The 19,051-nt window shown below is 44.9% G+C and overlaps 1 protein-coding gene across 3 annotated transcripts; it reads right to left on the bottom strand.

Annotated features, from left to right (window-relative positions):
- On the bottom strand, positions 1-18,163 carry Elk4 (ETS transcription factor ELK4). Of its 3 annotated transcripts, none has more exons than XM_028764682.1 (5): positions 17,819-18,163; positions 11,590-11,805; positions 7,929-8,798; positions 6,933-7,049; positions 1-2,278 (listed from the first exon to the last, which is right to left on the bottom strand). In XM_028764682.1, exons 2-5 carry the CDS (start codon positions 11,794-11,796, stop codon positions 2,180-2,182), a joined length of 1,293 nt encoding a protein of 430 aa, XP_028620515.1. In that variant the 5' UTR covers positions 11,797-11,805; positions 17,819-18,163; the 3' UTR covers positions 1-2,179. The 3 variants fall into 3 exon arrangements, with proteins under 3 accessions (XP_028620515.1, XP_028620517.1, XP_028620516.1); XM_028764684.1 differs by lacking the exon at positions 17,819-18,163 and adding an exon at positions 17,148-17,460; XM_028764683.1 differs by lacking the exon at positions 17,819-18,163 and adding an exon at positions 15,705-15,741.
- Positions 18,164-19,051: the final 888 nt, after the last annotated feature.

The raw sequence follows: 19,051 nt of genomic DNA, 5'->3' as shown, positions 1-19,051 counted from the left end.
TTTTTTTTTTTTTTTTTTTTTTTTTTTGAGACATGGTCTCTTGTAGTCTAAACTAGTCTCAAACTTACTATGTAGCTGAGGCTAGCCCTGACTCTTGATCCTCCAGCTTCCATTTCCCACATGCTGGGATTACAGACCTGTGCTATCACACCTGGCCTGAGTTTAAATGATGCCTTCGGACCCAAGGCAGCTCTGTGCTAAGACAGAAAATTACCAAATATTTCATCTGTGAAAACAAAGCAATGGCTTTTCTCCTTTAACTCAAGAAGATAAAAGTATTTTTATGGTTTCATACTTTCAAACATTTAGTTGGGTCATCTACCAATACTTACTTAGTTTACACAATATTAACCCACTAAATTACTACAAAGTGCTGCTGAGGGTAATTCCAAATATGCATGCAAAGTAAATAATGCACCATGGGAAGAAAGCCCATTACAGTGGCTGTTCCCATCACTCTGAACACCACTTCTCAACATCACTATTGCACATCCTGGGAACAGAACTTTGAGATAACCACAAATGAATTAGTAACAGGTCTCCAGCTACCCCTCTAAAAGGCACTGCCGTCCTCCCTAGCCAGCACACACGTCCATACTTAAGTGTCTCTGCACTGGACAGCCAATGCCACGCAGCTGAAAAGATGCCACCAGGGATCAGTGTCATTCTGAGCCCACAAGCCCCTCCTTTACGCCACTCAGGTCACGTCTAGGGTTTAATGGGCAGGGGGAAGAACGTGTAATTTAATTTAGTTCTGGACTTTAGAGTCAAAGTTTTCAAGATTCCACTGTGAAATTAGCATCAATTCGAGATCAATGTATCTGTACACATCTGGCTCTGTCTTACCACACAGTATTTCATAATATGCAGATGAAAGCCCCTACTTCTCATTACTAATTTAATAACCAAATTCCTATGTATGAGAATGGTCAGATGCAATCTGATCTTCCATAAGTTAAACCACTTTTGGAAAGAAATAACCATGTCTGCATCTCCAGCTAACTGGCTAAGTTTCACTTTGGAGTTTGCCTTCCTGATTATACCTAAACACTGCTTCATCCTCTGACCTTAAATTTAAAAGGAAGTAGCATGTTAAGCGCATAGCAGAAGTGGATTAAATTGGCAAGAAGAAAAGGGGCTTGTCACTCTGGGGGTCTTCTAGCTGGCAAAATCCCACCTCCTGTCTCAGGGTATTTAACTGAACCTTTTTGGTTGCTTGCCATTTTCAATTTTCAAACTACAACTCTACTCTCCTGAAAAAAATCACCATTTGCCTGCTGTGTTGCATGGATTCAGAACCACGCCGTTCAAAGCACATACCAGAGATCTGTGCTCACAGTAAGACCTCCTATCCTCGCAGAAGGTTCCAAGACCCACATTAAAGCCAAGCTTTCAAAGTCTTGTGTTAAAATAGCTCAGGGCCGAGTGACAGTTTCAGACATGATCAAGGGTACGGATGGCAGAGATCCACTCAGGTAAGTGGCAAACAAAATGCCTTTCTGTGGAACTGTCACGTCAGAGCTCACAGTAAAACAGAGCCCCAGCATGGCCAATCCTAAGGTTTCTCCTACTGCTGACGAGCAGCTGCCTTCAGACATTCAACAGAGCGCACTCACTACTAAATATACTACTAGTTTCACTTAGTAGTATTTTTGTCTTTTTGAGACGCATACATCTAGCCCAGGCTGGCCCTCCATCCTTGGTGTCCTCCTCCAGCCTCAGCTTCCCAAGTGCTGAGACTGCAGAAGTGGGCCATCATACATAGCTAACAAGTATTTCTTAAAGTAACAGACTCTAAGCATACTTTTTTCCCCTGGCCAAAGAAGGTTCCTAACATTCAGGACCAGTGACTTTGTTCTGTGACTCTCTTGAGAAACACAGCTGCTGAACCCCAACAGACCAATGTTTTTTTGCACAAAGCTTAAAAACAAAAACAAAACAGCAACAACAACAACAAAATACCTTTTAAAAAAAAGAAGTGAGATGGAGTCTGGACTCCAATTAAGGCATTTTTTGTACAGTCCAACTTTTGAGAGTCCTGGAAAGGCTTGTCAACAGGCAGTGGGAAAATTCACAACAGTCTCTCATGAGCTCTGCAGAACTATCCCTCACTTTGAACCGAGTCACGGTGGATGTCTATGTCCTAGTTCCTTGGTCTCTCAGTCCACAACTGCACTGGTTATGTCTTCTGTAGGTCTGGAGAAAACGGGCCTGGAGTGGAAGGTCCATCCAGGCCAGACAGAGTGAATGGTCCATGACTGTTGAGTACAGAAGGAAACTGAGAAGGAAACAAACACAGATTAGCATCCACTCCTAATCTCTCCTTCCACTTTCTGTCCCTCCTCTCCCCTAGGGCAGAACACAGGACACTTCAAGACAAAGGCAGTGACTGTATCATGGAAGACTGTGATGTATTTCTTGTTTTGTTTACAGTATCATGTGTGGGAGGGGCTGTGGGGTGCTACATACACAGGTGTCGCACGCGTGGCAACAGTGTGAAGTGGGAGCGCTCTGTGAAGGCAGCTCTCTCTCCCCCACCTTTACGTGGGTTCCGCCCAGCAAGCAGACTGTCAGACTCCTCACGCACAAGTGCTTCACTCACTGTGCTGTCTCCAAGCCCCAAAATATTGTCATAGCAAAAACAAACAAAATTTCATTGTCCCCTAAGAAGCTATCTGCAACTGGTAGCTGCTGGCAAAGGGAAAATCCGTTTTCTCCATGAACTGTCCCTGGGTTCATCAACTGTACTCCAGGGCTGGCCCCGTGTCCAGGAGTAGCTGGCCAACAGACAGACTCCATATTGTTTGTTGTTGTTGCCACTGTGCTTTCGTTTCGTTATTCTGTCTTACTGGTTTATTTTTAGTTTGTTTTGACTTTTATTTCTTTGTGTTGTTTTAAAGAGACAGGCTGACACACACACACACATATATATGTATCCGAGAGGGGGAACTGGAAGTTGGATGGGTAAGAAGTGAGGAGGATCTGGGAGGATTTGGGGTAAGAGAAAGAATATGATCAAACTATAGTGTATTAAATTTTTTAAATAAATTTTTTTTAAAAAATGTATTTATCCTAACAATGTAAATACTAACTTTTTCCAATCTACCTCAAAGGAAGGGAGATAGTTACCTTAGTGATGCCCTGGTATGGAATATACTCTTAGGTTTAACCTCAGAGGTTTAAGAAATTTGATAAATGACAAACTCACAAGGGGTACTGCTCAGTTACAAAGTCAACCATGAACCCTCAACAGGAAATCCAGAGAGGCACAAGTGCTCCAGGGCCCTCATCCTAGACAACAGCTGCCCGTGCTCCCTGAGAGCACCTTCACAGGAGCCAGCTCTAGGCTACAGTTCTAGGAACATCATTAGGAAAGGCTTAAGGTTTCAGATCACTCTAACACTCCATTTCTTCTGGGGAGAATCACTCACCACATAGGAAAAGTAAAACTGTAACATGGAACTTTCCTAACATCCTGGTCGGGAGACAATACAAAGTTCATCTCCTAAACTTTGTGTGTAAAATGCTGATATAGGGCTGGCTCAGCAGGAAAAGGCTGACAAGTGTCAATTATGAGAGGTAACTGTTACAATATTCTCAAGACTTCCTTCTTTAAAAAAAAAAAAAATGGAGGAGCTGGAGATGGCTCAGCGTTTAAGAACACTATCTGCTCTTCCAGAGGTCTTGAGTTCAATTCCCAGCAACCACATGGTGGCTCATAACTATCTATACTGGAATCCGATGGTCTCTTCTGGCATGTAGGTATACATGCAGACAGAGCACTAATATTTAAAAATAAACAAGTAAATCTTTTTTAAAAAGTAATTAAAAGAGGGAACCTACAAACAAATAATTAAAGAGAGAAAAGCAATGGGCAGCCTCATCCCCCTAGGGTGTGTGTACCAGTCATGCAGCACACAGTTCTATCAAGGGTCCTAGAAGATAATGAAGCTGAAACTTTCTATCAACAAAACAATCTAATAACATGATAGCTATCCTAGAGTCTTAGTACATTTTCCTTGGGTGTTTGTGTAAATAGTCTATTGTAGTGCTACTTGTGCAAAAGCACAGCCCAGAGTTATGTACAGCACCTACACCCAGTAAGGAAAAGCGTCACTGGTTTATATATTTACCACTTATTATTATTATTATTATTATTATTATTATTATTAATTATTATAGATGTGTCCTCTTATCATCAGGAGCCTTAGACAGGCCATCTCCTGTTCCCACTTTGTTTTTAGACAGGGTCACACTGTAACTTAGGGGCCTGTAACTATGCAGCTCAAACTCACTGCTATCATACCCTAGTCTCCTCAGTGCTGGGGTTGCAGGTGTGAGGGGCTATCTCCAGCATTATTTCTCATCTTGCACAACAGGCTAGACCATCATGTTTGCATAAGCACATGATGGCATAAAACAAAACTCATTTACTGATTCCCTACTCAAAACATGCCCCCATCAACAGTAGAACACATGTGCCATGCAAGTGGGGGAGGGGATCCTGAGAATGAAAAAGTTTAGGCAGGAAAAAAAGGGAGTGGGAGATGAACCAAAATTAAGTATTATAAAATTCTTAATGGAGCCAGACTAGCACATACCATTAATCCCAGAAGTTGGGAGGCAGAGGCAAGAGGATCTCTGTGAGTTTGAGGCCAGTCTAGTATACATAGTGAGTTCTAGGATAGCCAGGACTATACAAAAAACACTGTCTCAAAAAACACCTAACAATCAGGCTGGAGAGATGGCTCAGCGGTTAAGAGCACTGACTGCTCTTCCAAAGGTACTGAGTTCAATTCCCAGCAACCACATGGTGGCTCACAACCATCTGTAATGGGATCTGATGCCCTCTTCTGGTGTGTCTGAAGACAGCTACAATGTACTTGTCATATATATAAAATCTTTAAAAAAAAAAAAAACCTAACAAAATATTAATGGAGGGGCTGGAGAGATGACTCAGCAGTTAAGAGCACTGACTGCTCTTCTAGAGGTCCTGAGTTCAAATCCCAGCAACCACATGGTGGCTCACAGCCATCCATAATGAGATTGGATGCCCTCTTCTGGTGTGTCTGAAGATAGCTACAGTATACTCATATACATAAAATAAGTAAATAATAAATAAATAAATCTTTTTTTAAAATGTATTAATGGAAATCAACTACTTTGTAAAATAATTTAAAAATATGATTTTTTTAAAAGATTGAATAAAGATATCTTGCATCACAGGTGGACAGTGCTATTCCCAGAAGTCATGAGTAATTAAACAAATTCTAGTTCCAATTATGGGATACCAACCTTAAGAACTGCTGGTCAAGGAGATCTCAGAGGCCCTCAAAACAATGTAGGCTATTGCTACTGCTCTTGGCTGCCCGCCCACCAGTTGCAAAGACTTATTCCTACAGATACCACACTTTGGTTGCAGGTCAGAGAACCCAAGCTGCAACTGACCTGGAAACGTCCTCCCTACTAGCTAGCTTTCACAATGCTGGAACATGGAGTGCAGGCCACGAGAAGAGACAAGCCCTTGACACCCCTGCCTGGCAATGGATCTCACATGCTGAAGTACTGACTTGCCAGGCAACATGTGTCCACTGGTACTACTGTCCCATGAATATTATAGGAGTAACCAACAACTTTTTAAATTAAGTTCTAAAGCCTGATCCATGGGAAGGAATCCATGCCTAGTACTGTAAACCTGGTCAAAAGCCCACAGCTGGGGAGGTCACAGGTCTTAAGAGGACCTACTATTATTGCTTTGCTAAATGGACATGCTATCACACAGCCTGCTAAATACTTAACTCAGTGATGAATGCAGCTCTTGACCCTTGTAAGAGACACATCTTTTTTTTAATTAAGTGTCTATGTGTATAGGTTTGTATCTGTGAGTGCAGGTCCCCAAAAAGGATGATGAGAACTGAACTCTGGTCCCCTGCAAGAGGAGTACACACTCTTAACCATTGAGCCACTTCTCCAGCTCCAGAGAGGCTTCTTTTTGCAGTGAATAATGGTTAGTATTGAGACTCACAACTGGTCGAAGTACAGTGACCAAGTATTGGTGGCATGCAGTAATGGTGACAGCTATCAATGGGACATCTATATCACACATACCCCAAGACTCAGGGAACACTGTGGAAGAGGGGGCAGAGAGAATAGGCAGAGGATGGGGAACAGTGCTGAGAGATATTGTCTTCTCAAAATGACCTGGTGCTGAATTCATACACTCACAGCAGCTGTCGTTACTCACACAAGATCGTGCAAAGTCAAGCAAGTCAACATTCCAGCACGGACAGGGAAGGACCACATGAGGCCCCATCCTAGCTGAGGAGCTATGATAGCTAATAGCTGCTGACTAAGGAGCATTCATTCTTTTCAGGGGTATAGTCCCATACTCACTCATGTACAGGCAAGTAATCCTAATCCCGGGCCCAAAAATAAGACATGAAAGTAGGAGGAGGAAGTAGTAAGGGGTTGGGGGGAACAAGGGGTTCTGAAGACAACAGGAGAGGGATAAACAAGGAGAACAGGTTGTGTATATGTGTAGGTATGTAATTCTATTCAAAATGCACTAAATGTATTCTCATCATGGCCCTGTGTGTGCACGCATTAGTGTATGTACACAAACTATCTGACTTACAGTCATTTGACTTCACATAGCTCAGAAAAAGTCATATGCATTCAACAGACGCTGTGCCTTGAACATCAGTGTTTTCCTGGGCTAGCAATATGCAGTATGGAAGCTTCTTGCTATGCTGGGCAGCAACTGAGAATGACAGGCCCCAATCACCCACTGTACCAAAAGGAGAAGCACCCAGTACCCCTCTGTGGACTGTGAAACATTCATCAAATGGGAGGTATATGACAATGACATTGGACAGTGGGCTTTCACTTCTGCCCATTTCCACATTTAACATTCCCCATCACAGGTAATTTACCTGGAAAAGCGTATTAGCACCTTGCAGTCTGGCTGGGCTCAGGGGAGCGAACGGGCTGAGAGTGCTCCAAAAGTGGATGCTGGAGAGCAAGGGGCTCGGCGTCAGCAAGATGGGTGTCTGCAATACACAAGATGGCTCATGAACTTGCCAGGATTGTGCTCCACCCTTGCACAGACACAAACAGAATCCATATACTATCACCTCCTCTCCAAACGTCTCTATGGCTGAAATTTTATCATTAGGAAAAGCTCAGAAATCATTTTACGATCTAGGAAAGATAAAGGTCACAATAATCACTTTATAACCAAATTTTTATAGGGTCTTAGCAAACCTAAATCCAGGTACTACAGAGCACCAGCTGAGTACCTATAATGTCAGACCATCTGGGGTGGTCTTGTTCAAGAGCTGTCCAAGGTGAGCAAGTTAATACCTAACGTAACTAGATAAGCTAACTACAAAGGCCACATCATCCCTCCTCTCAAGGTTCTCAGTCTCTTCTGGTTTCTCCTGATGGCAACAGATTGAGGGGAGGAGGTAGAACACTGTGCAAATCAGTGAGTTCTGCTTTATTTAGAGAGGGTCTCAGGTAGCCCAGGCTAGTCTCAAACTGGCTATGTACGTCAAGGATGACCTGGATGACCTTTAACTTCTGATCTGCCTGCCTCTACCTCCTGAGTGCTGGGATTCCTGGTGTGCAGACCCCATGCCTGCTTTACACAATGTTGGGGATGGAACCTAGGGCTCTGTACATGCTAGGAAGCACCCTACCATCTGAGTTATATCATCCATCTAAGAACAAGGAATTAAAAGATAAAACATCAAATCTCTATTGTTTTGAAGATTCTAATTAAGGTAAAAAAATGAGTTTCCCAGGTTTACATATAATCTTTCTAAGACAAACTTAACTAACAGAAATTGAATCTTGCAGGTATTAATTCTAGACACGGCTTAAAGGGTTAATGAATGCAGTCACAGTTAAGAGAAAGAGCAAGCTACCTGTGAAAAGAGTGCTGGTGTGAGAGACGCTGTTGGGAGAGATGGGCTTAAAATCCCCAAGGGGCTGGGGTCACTGCCTGTGACCACAAGGGCGGGTGTCAGTTCTAACCCTTTGGGTTTCTTGGATCTTGATGAGTTATTTGTTTTGTCCTTTTCTGGCAAAGCTGAATCGTCATTTTTAGGCTCCAGTGACAAGTTCTCTGGAAGTTCCATTGGCTGAGAAGCCACTGATTCAATGTCTGTGTCAATGTCTGGGTTAGAACTCAATGGTGGAGAAGGTGTCCTGGGAGGCTCCTTTAGAGGAAGGGGTATGGATGGAACTGGAGGAGTGGGGTTAAAGGTGGTGGCCAGAATGGACACAGAGGCTGGGGCTTCCAGGGAAGGTAGTGTGGGAGAGACCAATGTCTCCAAAGCTTGGATAGTTTCTTCAGAAGATGGAGAAACACTAGGGCTTGTTGAAAAGGCAACAGCGACAGGCTCGATGGACGGCTTTTTGGCAGGTGTTGTCACAAATTTGATCACGGATGGTGTTGGTTCCTGAGCTTTCTTCTCTGCTAGTTTCTCCGCTGGATTCTCTATCTTTATTGACTTGAAAAGCTTCTTATTGGAGGTGTTCAGAGAGTTGAGAGTAAATGAAGAATACAGACCAGAGTGTATGTAGTCATTGCGACTAGATGTCTTGGCTCCAGGCTGAGGTGGCCTCTCCTTTCCTCCACACTCAGCATCTTTGGAACTGCTGGCTTCAAGGGAATTTAAAGTTTCACAGTCTCCCTCAATCCTGCCTACCGTCAGTGGATCCATTTTCAAAATCTCTGGATAGGAGACAAACTTGTACACAAACTTCTGACCATTCACTTTTTTAATGATGTTCTGTAGGTAGAGAAGATAAGCATCCTTATATTTTCATATAAATTACCTCTCATAGGTCTTGAAAAAGGGGACCTGTTTCCCTCAAATAAGGGAAGTGCTCTACTTGAGAACTAGGCATAGTTTTTAAACGTCAAAAGCATCTACATTATCAACCCAGATCAAGCACCATCCTTGGTCAGAGAAATTAAAGCAGTTCAAAGCCTCACTAGCAACTGGACTAAGATGTCACATAAAAGCTGAGACTGTAATTGTCTGATGCTCTCAACCAAGTACCTGCATTATGTCAGAACTCACTGAACTGCAGTCTTAGACAGTCCCACTGGCATAAGCTATAAGCATTCTGAGGAAGCTAAAGGGTCTCAGAGCATGCCAGTTGTGAAGTTCCTAATTCCTTCAACTGATTCTGACCTTGGGAAAGCTGGTTAGATCAACTTCTCAGAATTGCAGGAGACAGACAGTTTGGATTCTAATTCTAAGTCTATACTTTGGAGATGTTTATTTTCTCCAGTGCCCAAGTAAATATTCAAAGTCATAAGATACTAAAAGATATGATTTTGGGTTGAGGAGATGGCTTAGCAGGTAAGGGTATTATCTATGTACAACTGAAGAATCAAGTTTGACCCCCAGAATATAAAGAGCTGCATAGTGTAAAATAGCCGTGCAATCCCAGCATTTCTACAGAGATGGAGACAGAGACAGGAGAACCGCCAGCAAACTTGCAGGCCAGCTAGCCTGGAATATGCAGCTCAGCAGCAGAAATGAGATCCTGCTTCAACAAGCACAATGGGAAGTGAGAGCACACCCTCAAAAGCTATCCTCTGGAGGACTGGAGAGGCAGCTTAAAAGATAAGACTCCTGGCTGCTACAGGTAGGTGTGGTGGCACACACACCTTTAACCCTGGTATTCAGGAGGTAGAGGCAGGTGGATCTCTTAAGTTCATTGAGACCAGCTAAATCTACACAGAGAGATTCAGAACTGCCAGGACCTTGCCTCAAAATGAGTAAGTGAATGAATGAGTAAGTAAGGTGTCGGCTGCTCTACCAGAGGACATGGATTTGATTCTCAGCACCTATGATAGCTTACAACCATCAATAACTTCAGTTCTAAGGGATCTGACATCCTCTTCTGGCCTCCTTGGGTAATAGGCACACAAGTGTCACATAGACGTGCATGCAGGCAAAACACTAATACATATAAATGTATCTTTAAAAAACAAAACCCTTGTCCCAGTCCTTCACAGATGTGCCATGGCATAAGAGTGGACTCTGTCCTTAACACACATAACACAAGTTTAAGTATAATTTAAACTAAGAAATCAACTAGCTGGGCAGTGATGGTACATGCCTTTATTCCCTAAATTTGAGTGGCAGAAACAGGTTTTGAGGCTAGCCTGGTCTACGGAGCTAGTTCCAGGGTAGCTAGGACTATACATTAGAACCCTCTTTCCAAAAAAAAAAAAAAAAGAAAAGAAAAAGAAAGAAAGGAGGAGAAAGAGGAGAAAGAAGAGAAGGGGAGGAGGAAGAGAAAGAAATAGTCAACTCAATTTTAAATAGTTACTCTTGCTGATCTAGAACCCATGGCAATCCTCTTGCCTCAGCCTCTTAAGTGCTGAGTTACAGGTGAGCCACCATACCTGGGGCAGGCAAGAGCTATTTCAGGTACTAATTTGTGTTCCTTAGGCTAAACTAAACAAATAATTCAATCTACAAGTATATATGATGAAATTTTTTGTGTGCATAGGTGTATGTGGGTTTTCCCATGTGGGAACGTAGGTGTGCGCCTGTGTATGGAAGGCAGGTCAAAAGCCAACAAGAGTTGTTGTCCTCAATTAGGGATGTCAACTTATATAGACTGGCTAGAAGCCCAAGGGATTCTCCTATCTCTCCTGCCCATCACTAGGATACAGGCACAGGCACACCATATCTGGTTTTTTACACGGTTGCTGGGCAACCTTTGTCTGGTCATCAGGCTTGTACTATGAACACTTTACTAACTGGGCCATCGCCCCAGCTTCTACTGTCTAGCTTCCCATTTGGTAAGTCATCAACTTCTGGTCATCCCGCCTATACCTCCTCAGTGTTCCGATTACAAGCTTGTGTCACAGCGCCCAGTTTATGCTGTGTCAGAGATTGAGCCCAGGGCTTCACGAATGTCAGCAAGCAGCCTACCAACTGAACTGCATCCCTAAATGACAATCTTTAAAGTAAATTATGACATACATAGGAGTATTTATTCTCAAGCATTTCCAATTTCCTTCTTTGTATTCCAATCTTAAACTTTTCTCTTTAAAGAATATCTAAGGGGCTGAAGAGATGGCTCAGTGGTTTAGAGCATGAACCCTCAGTTCCCAGCACCCATGTCAAGTGGCTAACAACTGTTTGTAACTCCATTTCTAAGGGAGGGGGTGATGCCCTCTTCTGGCACCTGAAGCCACTGTATACAAGATACAGACATCCATGCAGGTAAAGACACCATGTAAAATAAAAATGAGTACACCCAGCGAGGTCACTCAGCAGGTTAAAGTGCTTGTCACCAAACCTGACAACCTGAGTTTGATCCCTGGAATCCGTATGAGAGGAGAGAACCAGCTCAAGTTGTCCTCTGATTTCCACATGTACATGTGCACCAATAAATACAACATCAAAAAACTTTTACGGACAGAACCATTGAAGCTATTAAATAAACTGTACTAAACAGACCATACTAGTACTCAACATCTCAACAGAAACAAAGACTAAGTCTTGTTTTGAGGTTCTCTGCATAGCACCCAGGTCAGGGCAGGTATTTTACCTTTACGTAGTAGTATCTCAGGGCTCGGCTGAGTTTATCATAATTCATATTAGGCTTGTTCTTGCGAATCCCCCAAAGACGAGCCACCTCCTCCGCCTGCAGTAGCTTGAACTCCCCATTGTTAGACGTCCAGCAGATCATGTGCTCATTCTGAGGCTCCTGCAGGAGCTGGAGAAGGAACTGCCACAGAGTGATGGCACTGTCCATAGCAATGGGCTGAAAGAGCATAGAGAGGTGAGACGTAAGTGTTCCAGGTGCCCTGCACAACACTCCTGCAAGATACAAACTATTCCACCATCGTTACACACACCAAAAAAGGAGATCACTAGAGGGCTAAGTAGCTTGTCCAAGGACACACAGCAAATAATAACACCGAGATTTAAGCCTAAGCCACCTGAATCCAGAGTCCACACTCTCCTATTTGGTATGCTACCAAGGTTTTGTTTTGACAGTGCTTCCTGTGAGGCCTCAGCTGGCTTTGAACTCAACAGTTCTCCTGCCTCAGCCAGCCAAGTACTGCAATTATAACTGTGTACCACTATGACCAGCTCCCTTAAGGAATCTTTTTTTATTTTTTAATTTGAAATTATGTGTCTGAGTGTACATTTTTGGATATGAAAGTAGTGGCCACAGGGGCCACAAGAGGGTGTCATTTCCCCCAAGCTGGAGTGCTAGACATGAGTGTTTGGAACCAAACTCTGGTCCCAAGAACAGAAAAATACTCTTAACTGCTGAGCCATTTCTCCAGTCCCTAGCCTCAGAGTCTTAAGCATGGTTGGCTTTGGCTCAGCAGTGATGACTGGTGCCCGCCTGAGGCACTTTAAACAGCAGGAGGCTTCACACAAAATAAAGCTAGTTCCATAAATGATAGGCCTGAGCTAAGGACTGGAGTCAACAGAGGGTCAGTTCTTAACTTTCACCTTAAGTCTTACTATCATCACATCCTCTTAGAAGACCTCCAGGTCAATGCACAGCTAATAGAGCCCACTGTGCTTCCCTGACAAGTCGTGCGTCTCGGGGTGGCCAGGAGGCTGACGTGGAGGGAACAATTTGTTCCTAGTCCAACTGGTATTTCTCCTCCAAACAGTTAAGCATCATAGCAAGGTAGTTTACAAACTGGCAGCACTGAAAATTCAACAAATGCTCCCCAATCCAGTCTGCAGTTCTGTTCCTGTTTCAGTCTGCAGTCTCAGAACAAGAACAGGAGGAAAATCTTTCAATATTTGAGTCTTCCTGTTCGGGCCAGAGTTTCCCATCCCAATTCCAGCAAGCCTGCCACTAAAGCTGGCTAATCCTGTGCTGTGGGACTGTCCAGAGCACTGGGGCTAGTTCAACAGTACCAGGACCCTGGCTTCCATCCACTAGACATTAGTACCCTTGCCACTGAGACGATCTCTGCAGTCAAATCATCCCAGCTGACAACCACTCTGCCAGGCAGCACACAACAAGGTAGTGCTGTCTCAGAGACATTTTCCTCACAGAACTTTACAAGAAGAATTCAAATGGCAGCTCTGACAGAATCAACATGTTTACTTATATGTGACAAAGTGACTGAACACCTTCCATAAAATGTAAAATCAGGGCCAGATGGCAGTGGTGCACACCTTCAGTCCCCAGCATCTGGGACGCAGAGGTAGGCAGATCTCTGTGAGTTCAAGGCCAGCCTGATCTTCAGAGTGAAATCCAGGACACCCAGGACTGTTACACAGAAAAACCCTGTCTTGAAAAAAAAAGATTAGGGCTGGAGAGATGGCTCAGAGGTTAAGAGCACCGACTACTCTTCCAGAGATCCTGAGTTCAATTCCCAGCAACCACATGGTGGCTCACAACCATCTGTAATGGGGTCTGGTGCCCTCTTCTGGTGTGTCTGAAGAGAGCAATGGTGGTACACTCATACATAAAATAAATAAATAAATCTTTTAAAAAGGAAGAAAAACCAAGATTAATTAATTAATTAAAATCAGAAAACACCCCCTTTCTCTAGGAATGAAATCCAGTGGGTCAGAAGAAGATTTGAAGATAAGTCAATTCTACTAAAACACTACAAAGACAGGCAAATTAAACTATATCAAAATTTTAAATCATGCTGTGAATATCAGCAAGCAAGAAGACAATTCCCTTTGAATGTTCTAACCCCAAAAACCCTCTCAAAAAATCATGTGTCATAAAAGGTACTTGCACCCCAAGTAAGTAAATAACTCTTATAGCATAAAAAGAAAAGGCAGGCACAGGTATCTCTCCAGAGAAAAGCTGAAAATAGTCACTAAGCACACAGAAAGATCTCCCCATCATTCATAATAGGGAACAGAACTTGAAAACAAGCAAAAACACCACATGACTATTTTAAGCAGAAAGAGCAACAATAAGCTGACAAAGACAGAAACTGAAACTCACACTTTACTGGTAGAAAATTTAAATGCAATACCTCTACAGCCTCATTTACCATGTGACCAGGTACACATCTAGATAGTGGAAGCATGTCCACAGAAGAACTGCATGGTGACACATGCCTTTAATTTCAGGACTAGGAGGCCGAGGCCAGCAGAGTTTTCTGAGCACAGTGAAGCCTGGTCAACATAGCAAGTTCCAAGCCAGCCAGAAATACACTGTAAAACTCTGTCTCAAAACAATAGATCACCCCAGGAATGTCCGTAGGAAAATTATCTTAAAACCTGAGTGAAATTGATTCAAATGTCATCCAACTTATGAATGGAATATAAACTATAGTTCACTTACACAGTGGAATATTATTCAGCCATTAAAAGAAATCAAGATGGGCAGAAAGATGGCTCAGTTATTAAAGCATTTGCATACAACCATGAGGACCTAGTTCGAATGCACAGAATCTACATAGAGCAGTAACGAACACCTTTAACACCGTGCCCCAAAGAGATGTGAGGTGCACAGGGGAATCCCCAGCAGCTCAGGGGCAGCTGGCTGGAGTAGACAGAGACCCTGTGTCAAACCAGGTGGAAGGTGAGGACTAACACCTGAGGGCTGTCCTGGTACATCATGCTGCACACAAGCACACACGCACACATGCACACACAATCACAGACACACACGCCCACATGGACAGAGACATGGACACACACACATCCACTCTTTAACAAAAAAGGAATTAAGTACTGATGCAACATACATGAACCTTGAAAACATGACAAAAGTAGAAGCCCCAGCTGCAGCCATAGCCACAAAGGGCCAGTAACAGGAAATACTCAGATCTGACCGTCTATAGACTTTTGAGCCAGCTGAGGTAGAGACATCCAGCAGAAGGAGTGGAAAATAAAACTGGCAAAGGAAACCAATGAGCACAAGGTTTCTTTTAGGGTGGCTGAAAATACTCTCAACTAAGATTGTTGTGACTCCATTCTGTATACACTACAACACACTCACTCAACTCTGTGTTCTCGGCAGGTGATGGGAGACATCAATGAAGATGTCTAAGACAAACAAGCCTAACGTAACTGAGTTACACAACTCAGGCATGAGAAAACTAAGCCTAACAACATATGACTCAGAGGGCAGATCAGTGAGCACCAGCTAGGAAACTGTTTGGGTTTCTAGAATTTCTCTCAAGCATGAAAATACCCTCCAGTCATCTTTAGTTACCACTTTTGACACTGTCTGTGCAGACACTGTGATCCAAAAGCAGAGACAGTGAAATAAAAGGGATGCCTCCCAGTCGGAGCAGATGGTGAAACTGCAGGAATCCCAGGCACTGAATCCCTTCAGTCACCCACTCCTCTACCCAGGAGAGGAACCTCTTCTCCGCCCAGCAAGAGTGCTGCCAACATTAAACAGCAGAGACTGAGTGACAGCAATCCACAAAGAGATCCTCTTGTCCTAAGTAACCAGCTCACTGGACATCTTCCCCACAGCGTCACTTAAGCTGAGTTAAAATAGTGTTTATCATTTCCAGTAAGTGTGCAGGTGAGGGGCAATCCTGTCACTGTTCTGAGTTTACACCAAACTTTTTTTTTTCTGATGATGTCTATTCTTATGGCAAGTTCCTTTTTTATTAGTAGTTCTCCAACTTTGGCAATTACATCCTAGTGCAGCCTGTTAACTCCAGGAACTAGGAGCCTAAGGGAAGAACACATTTCAGACATTACCTTCACATCAGGAATGCCTCAAGAGCCTTAGCTGGTAGAACCCGCCTCTAATTCCAGTACTCAGCAGACAGAGGCAGGTAGATCTCTGTGAGTCCAAGCCAGCAAGTTCCAGGGTACCCGTCTGTTACAATAACCTTGTATGTCTCAGCACTTAGGAAGCAGAAAATCAAAAGATCAAGGCCACCCTCACCTCTATGAGACCATGGCTCAAAAAAAAAAGCCCAAAAACACAGCACCAAAAAATCAGTTATGCTAAGGATCAAATCCAAGGTCTCACACAGTAACCGTGGGCTCTACTACTGAAATACAACCCTCAACCCTCAATTTCTGTGTCAGGCTACTCTTTCAAAGAACTCCTACAGACACCGTTGAAACTCTTCATTTTAGCTCCTACAAGTGAACCTCAATGACTTCCTCAACTCTGACAGAGAACATGGTGGCACACATCTTTATCCCAGTATGGAGGCAAAGGCAGTTGGATCTGAGCTCCAGGCCAGCTAGGGCTACATGAGATAAACTTGAGACCCTCCCACCCAAAAAGTCCAGGAGCCCAGTAGAAGTGCTCTCCTGATGAAGCAGGGAAGACTGTGGCTATGAAGCCTGGGCTACTTATCAACAGTGAGGAACAAGACAGACACGATACAGGTACAAAAACAGAGACACTAAGTACTAACAATCACAGCTTCAAAAGGTTCTTTAGAAGCATAACGGAGGCAGACTTAAATGGACCCAAACGATGGTGTCTGATCGTCAACAGGTTAAATGCTGGGAAAGGTTTAAGACTCAAAGACCAATCTCTAAGCTACATTGAAAAAGAGGGCTTCAGGAGCTGGAGAGCAGCTCTGTGGTAGAGTGCTTGTCTTGTCTAGCATGCTTGAGAACACAGGTCAGATGGCCAGCACTGAACCTAGGGAAACAAAACTGCTGCTACCTTTCTCAGAGTGCGAGGGGAAAAGACCAGGGGATCCTGGAGTGCACATCAGCTGATGAACACCTGATGCAGACCCTGGTTTTGATATCTAGCACAAGAAGGAAGGGCAGGAGGGAGAGAACAACGGTGAGAGCCACAAGCGGATATTAAATGTATTTTTCCTTTTTGTGCTGGTGACTGAACACAGTACATCCCCTGCCTCAAATATTAAACGGTATCCCAAAACTTAAGGCGATATTTCCCCCCCCAAAAAAAGTAATAAACTCCACGTAAGCAGTTTCCATTTTAAAATAAAACCAAGGATCAAAGAACAAAGAGTTCCTACAAGGAAAAGTTGGATCATACTGTTTTAACAAAAACACCACTCCTAACCGGAAATACAGAAGCTCCACGTTCTGTGCATGGGAGAAAAGAAAGAGGGAGAAGAGCTCTGATCCTAGAACGACACATCGTTCTTGTCGACCCTAGAATGACAGCCGTTCTGCTGAAAGAATCTTACTTAATGATCTAACCTGAAAACTGCATCGGCTCGAGAAAAAAACAACTGTGTCTTCTGAGTTCACCCAACAAGCTCCCCTTATTTCTTGCCGATGCCCGTTAAGATTCCTCCCCCACTCCCCAAGACGTTTCCAATGCTTTTCCGAGGAAAAGCTTGCCACAGCTGTACAGGAAGCGAGGAAGACTGCTGAAAAGTAGAGAACGAAAAACCTGTGGCCGGATGGACAGCGAGCTTGGGGAAGGGAAGAAAGCGGCGTGAGGCCGCGCGCCCCGAGATCAAAGTGCGGGGAGACGCAAACCTCCGGCCCGTGGGCGAGCCAAGAAAGCACTTTCACTTTCCAACTTCCTGCCACTACGACAAGTTAAAACTGTTCCCCTCCGCCCCACCCAGGCAACAAAAACCGCTGCCACTTTCCGCCCAAGGGGCTTCGCACGACCCACCGTGGTGCGGGAAGGGCGGAGGGGGCGCTCCGGCGAGCACCTGAGCTCCGCGGAGCTGCTCCCAAGCAGAGCGCGCCAGCAGGCCCCGCCCACGCACCAGGTCCCGCCCTCCCACCACCAAGCTCCACCCCTCCCACCGTCCGGTGCACTTCCTGCCGCGCCCGCAACCTCCGCCCGGCCCGCGCCGAACCAGGCTGAGGGGCGGTGGTGCGAGACCCCGACGGGGCGTGGGTGTGCAGCTCACCAGGCAGAACACAGGAATCCTTCTCGGGCTTGAATGTGGTGCTAGACTACGTCACCGACCGCTCCTCACAATAGGAACTCAAAGACAGCGCGGCAAACAGCGGGGACCCCCGCGCCGGGGCCCGAGTAGGCGGCGGCGGCGGCCGAGCCGAGCCTGTCGCGTGCCTGCAGCCGCCCGCATCTCCCGCTGCCGCAGGTCTCGAGCCCCGCCCTCCGCCCTCGCACACGCGGCCGAGACGGCGATATGGCTAGTTAAGCTGCCACTCGCCGTGCGTGCGCTCGACGCTCTTCTCTACGGCCGCCGTCTCCCGTCGTTCCGCGGCCTCCGCCACTCTCAAACCCCCCCGGCAATGCCGGGGCCCTTCCCCGACGCCGAAGCCTCGCGTCACTTCCGGGGGAGGGGTCCCGAAGCCAGTGTTTTGTTTCTGGCCCCGGGCTCCGGTACGTGCCCATTAATCCGTCCGGTGTACTCGCTCCCGGGGCTCCTGATCCACCGGACATTCGTGCATCCCGGCACGCCCAAAGTCCGGCTTAGGGCTCCCGGGGTAGCAATCTGGGGCGAGGACTGTAGGGGCGGAGCTGACGTGTGAGGGCGACGCCCTCTGGTTTACACGGCTAGCTACCACCACCACTTGATCAGTATCATTAACAAATAGCCTCACTGGAATGGGAAAAGCTTTCCGGTTTACCAATTTAGTTCGTTCCAGAATTTTAAGTGATTCTCTTTTTTTTTGTTTGGTTTTAGTTTGGTTTTGAGATAGTTTTTCAACACGTAGCTCTAGCTGGTCAGAACTCAGGAGATCCTTCTGCTTCAACTCCCCCCACCCCCACCCAGTAGTGAGATTACAGATGTTTACAGGCGTGCACCACCACATCCAGTCTAAGCGACTTTCCTTAAGAATCCAAAACACCCAGTTCATTGTCTGTAAACTGACTGTGAGAACCGAATCTTAAAGAGTTGTAACGACCAAAGAAGGGATGCAGAAATCACCAAATTCAAAGTTTCAGAAGCTAGTTTTCAGTATGATCACAGCTAAGGCTGTTGAGACTTCCATCTTGTCTCCCTGCCCCACTAAACGAATGAGTGTTCTGTTTGTTTGTTTGTTTGTTTAGGCTTTTTGAGACAGTTTCTGTAGTTCAGGCTGCCATGGAATTGACTGATCCGCTCAGTTAGACACGGAAAGCTCAGCAGCCCTGTCTCAGTATCGACACTATGAGTATGTTCAGTGGAAGC

Source organism: Grammomys surdaster, unplaced genomic scaffold, assembly GCF_004785775.1.
Source record: "Grammomys surdaster isolate TR1022 unplaced genomic scaffold, NIH_TR_1.0 145, whole genome shotgun sequence".
Lineage (NCBI taxonomy): Eukaryota > Metazoa > Chordata > Mammalia > Rodentia > Muridae > Grammomys > Grammomys surdaster.
Note: the sequence above shows the minus strand (reverse complement) of the source record. Positions and strands in the feature narration are given on the sequence as shown.

What these genes read in the sequence shown, in the direction of transcription:
- Elk4 (XM_028764682.1), bottom strand. Translation starts at nt 11,796, where the DNA reads ATGGACAGTGCCATCACTCTGTGGCAGTTCCTTCTCCAGCTCCTGCAG. An exon ending in TGAGATACTACTACGTAAAG is followed by an intron (nt 8,799 to 11,589) that starts GTAAAATACCTG and finishes CTCTACCTACAG; the next exon opens with AACATCATTAAAAAAGTGAA. An exon ending in CACCAGCACTCTTTTCACAG is followed by an intron (nt 7,050 to 7,928) that starts GTAGCTTGCTCT and finishes TGTGTATTGCAG; the next exon opens with ACACCCATCTTGCTGACGCC.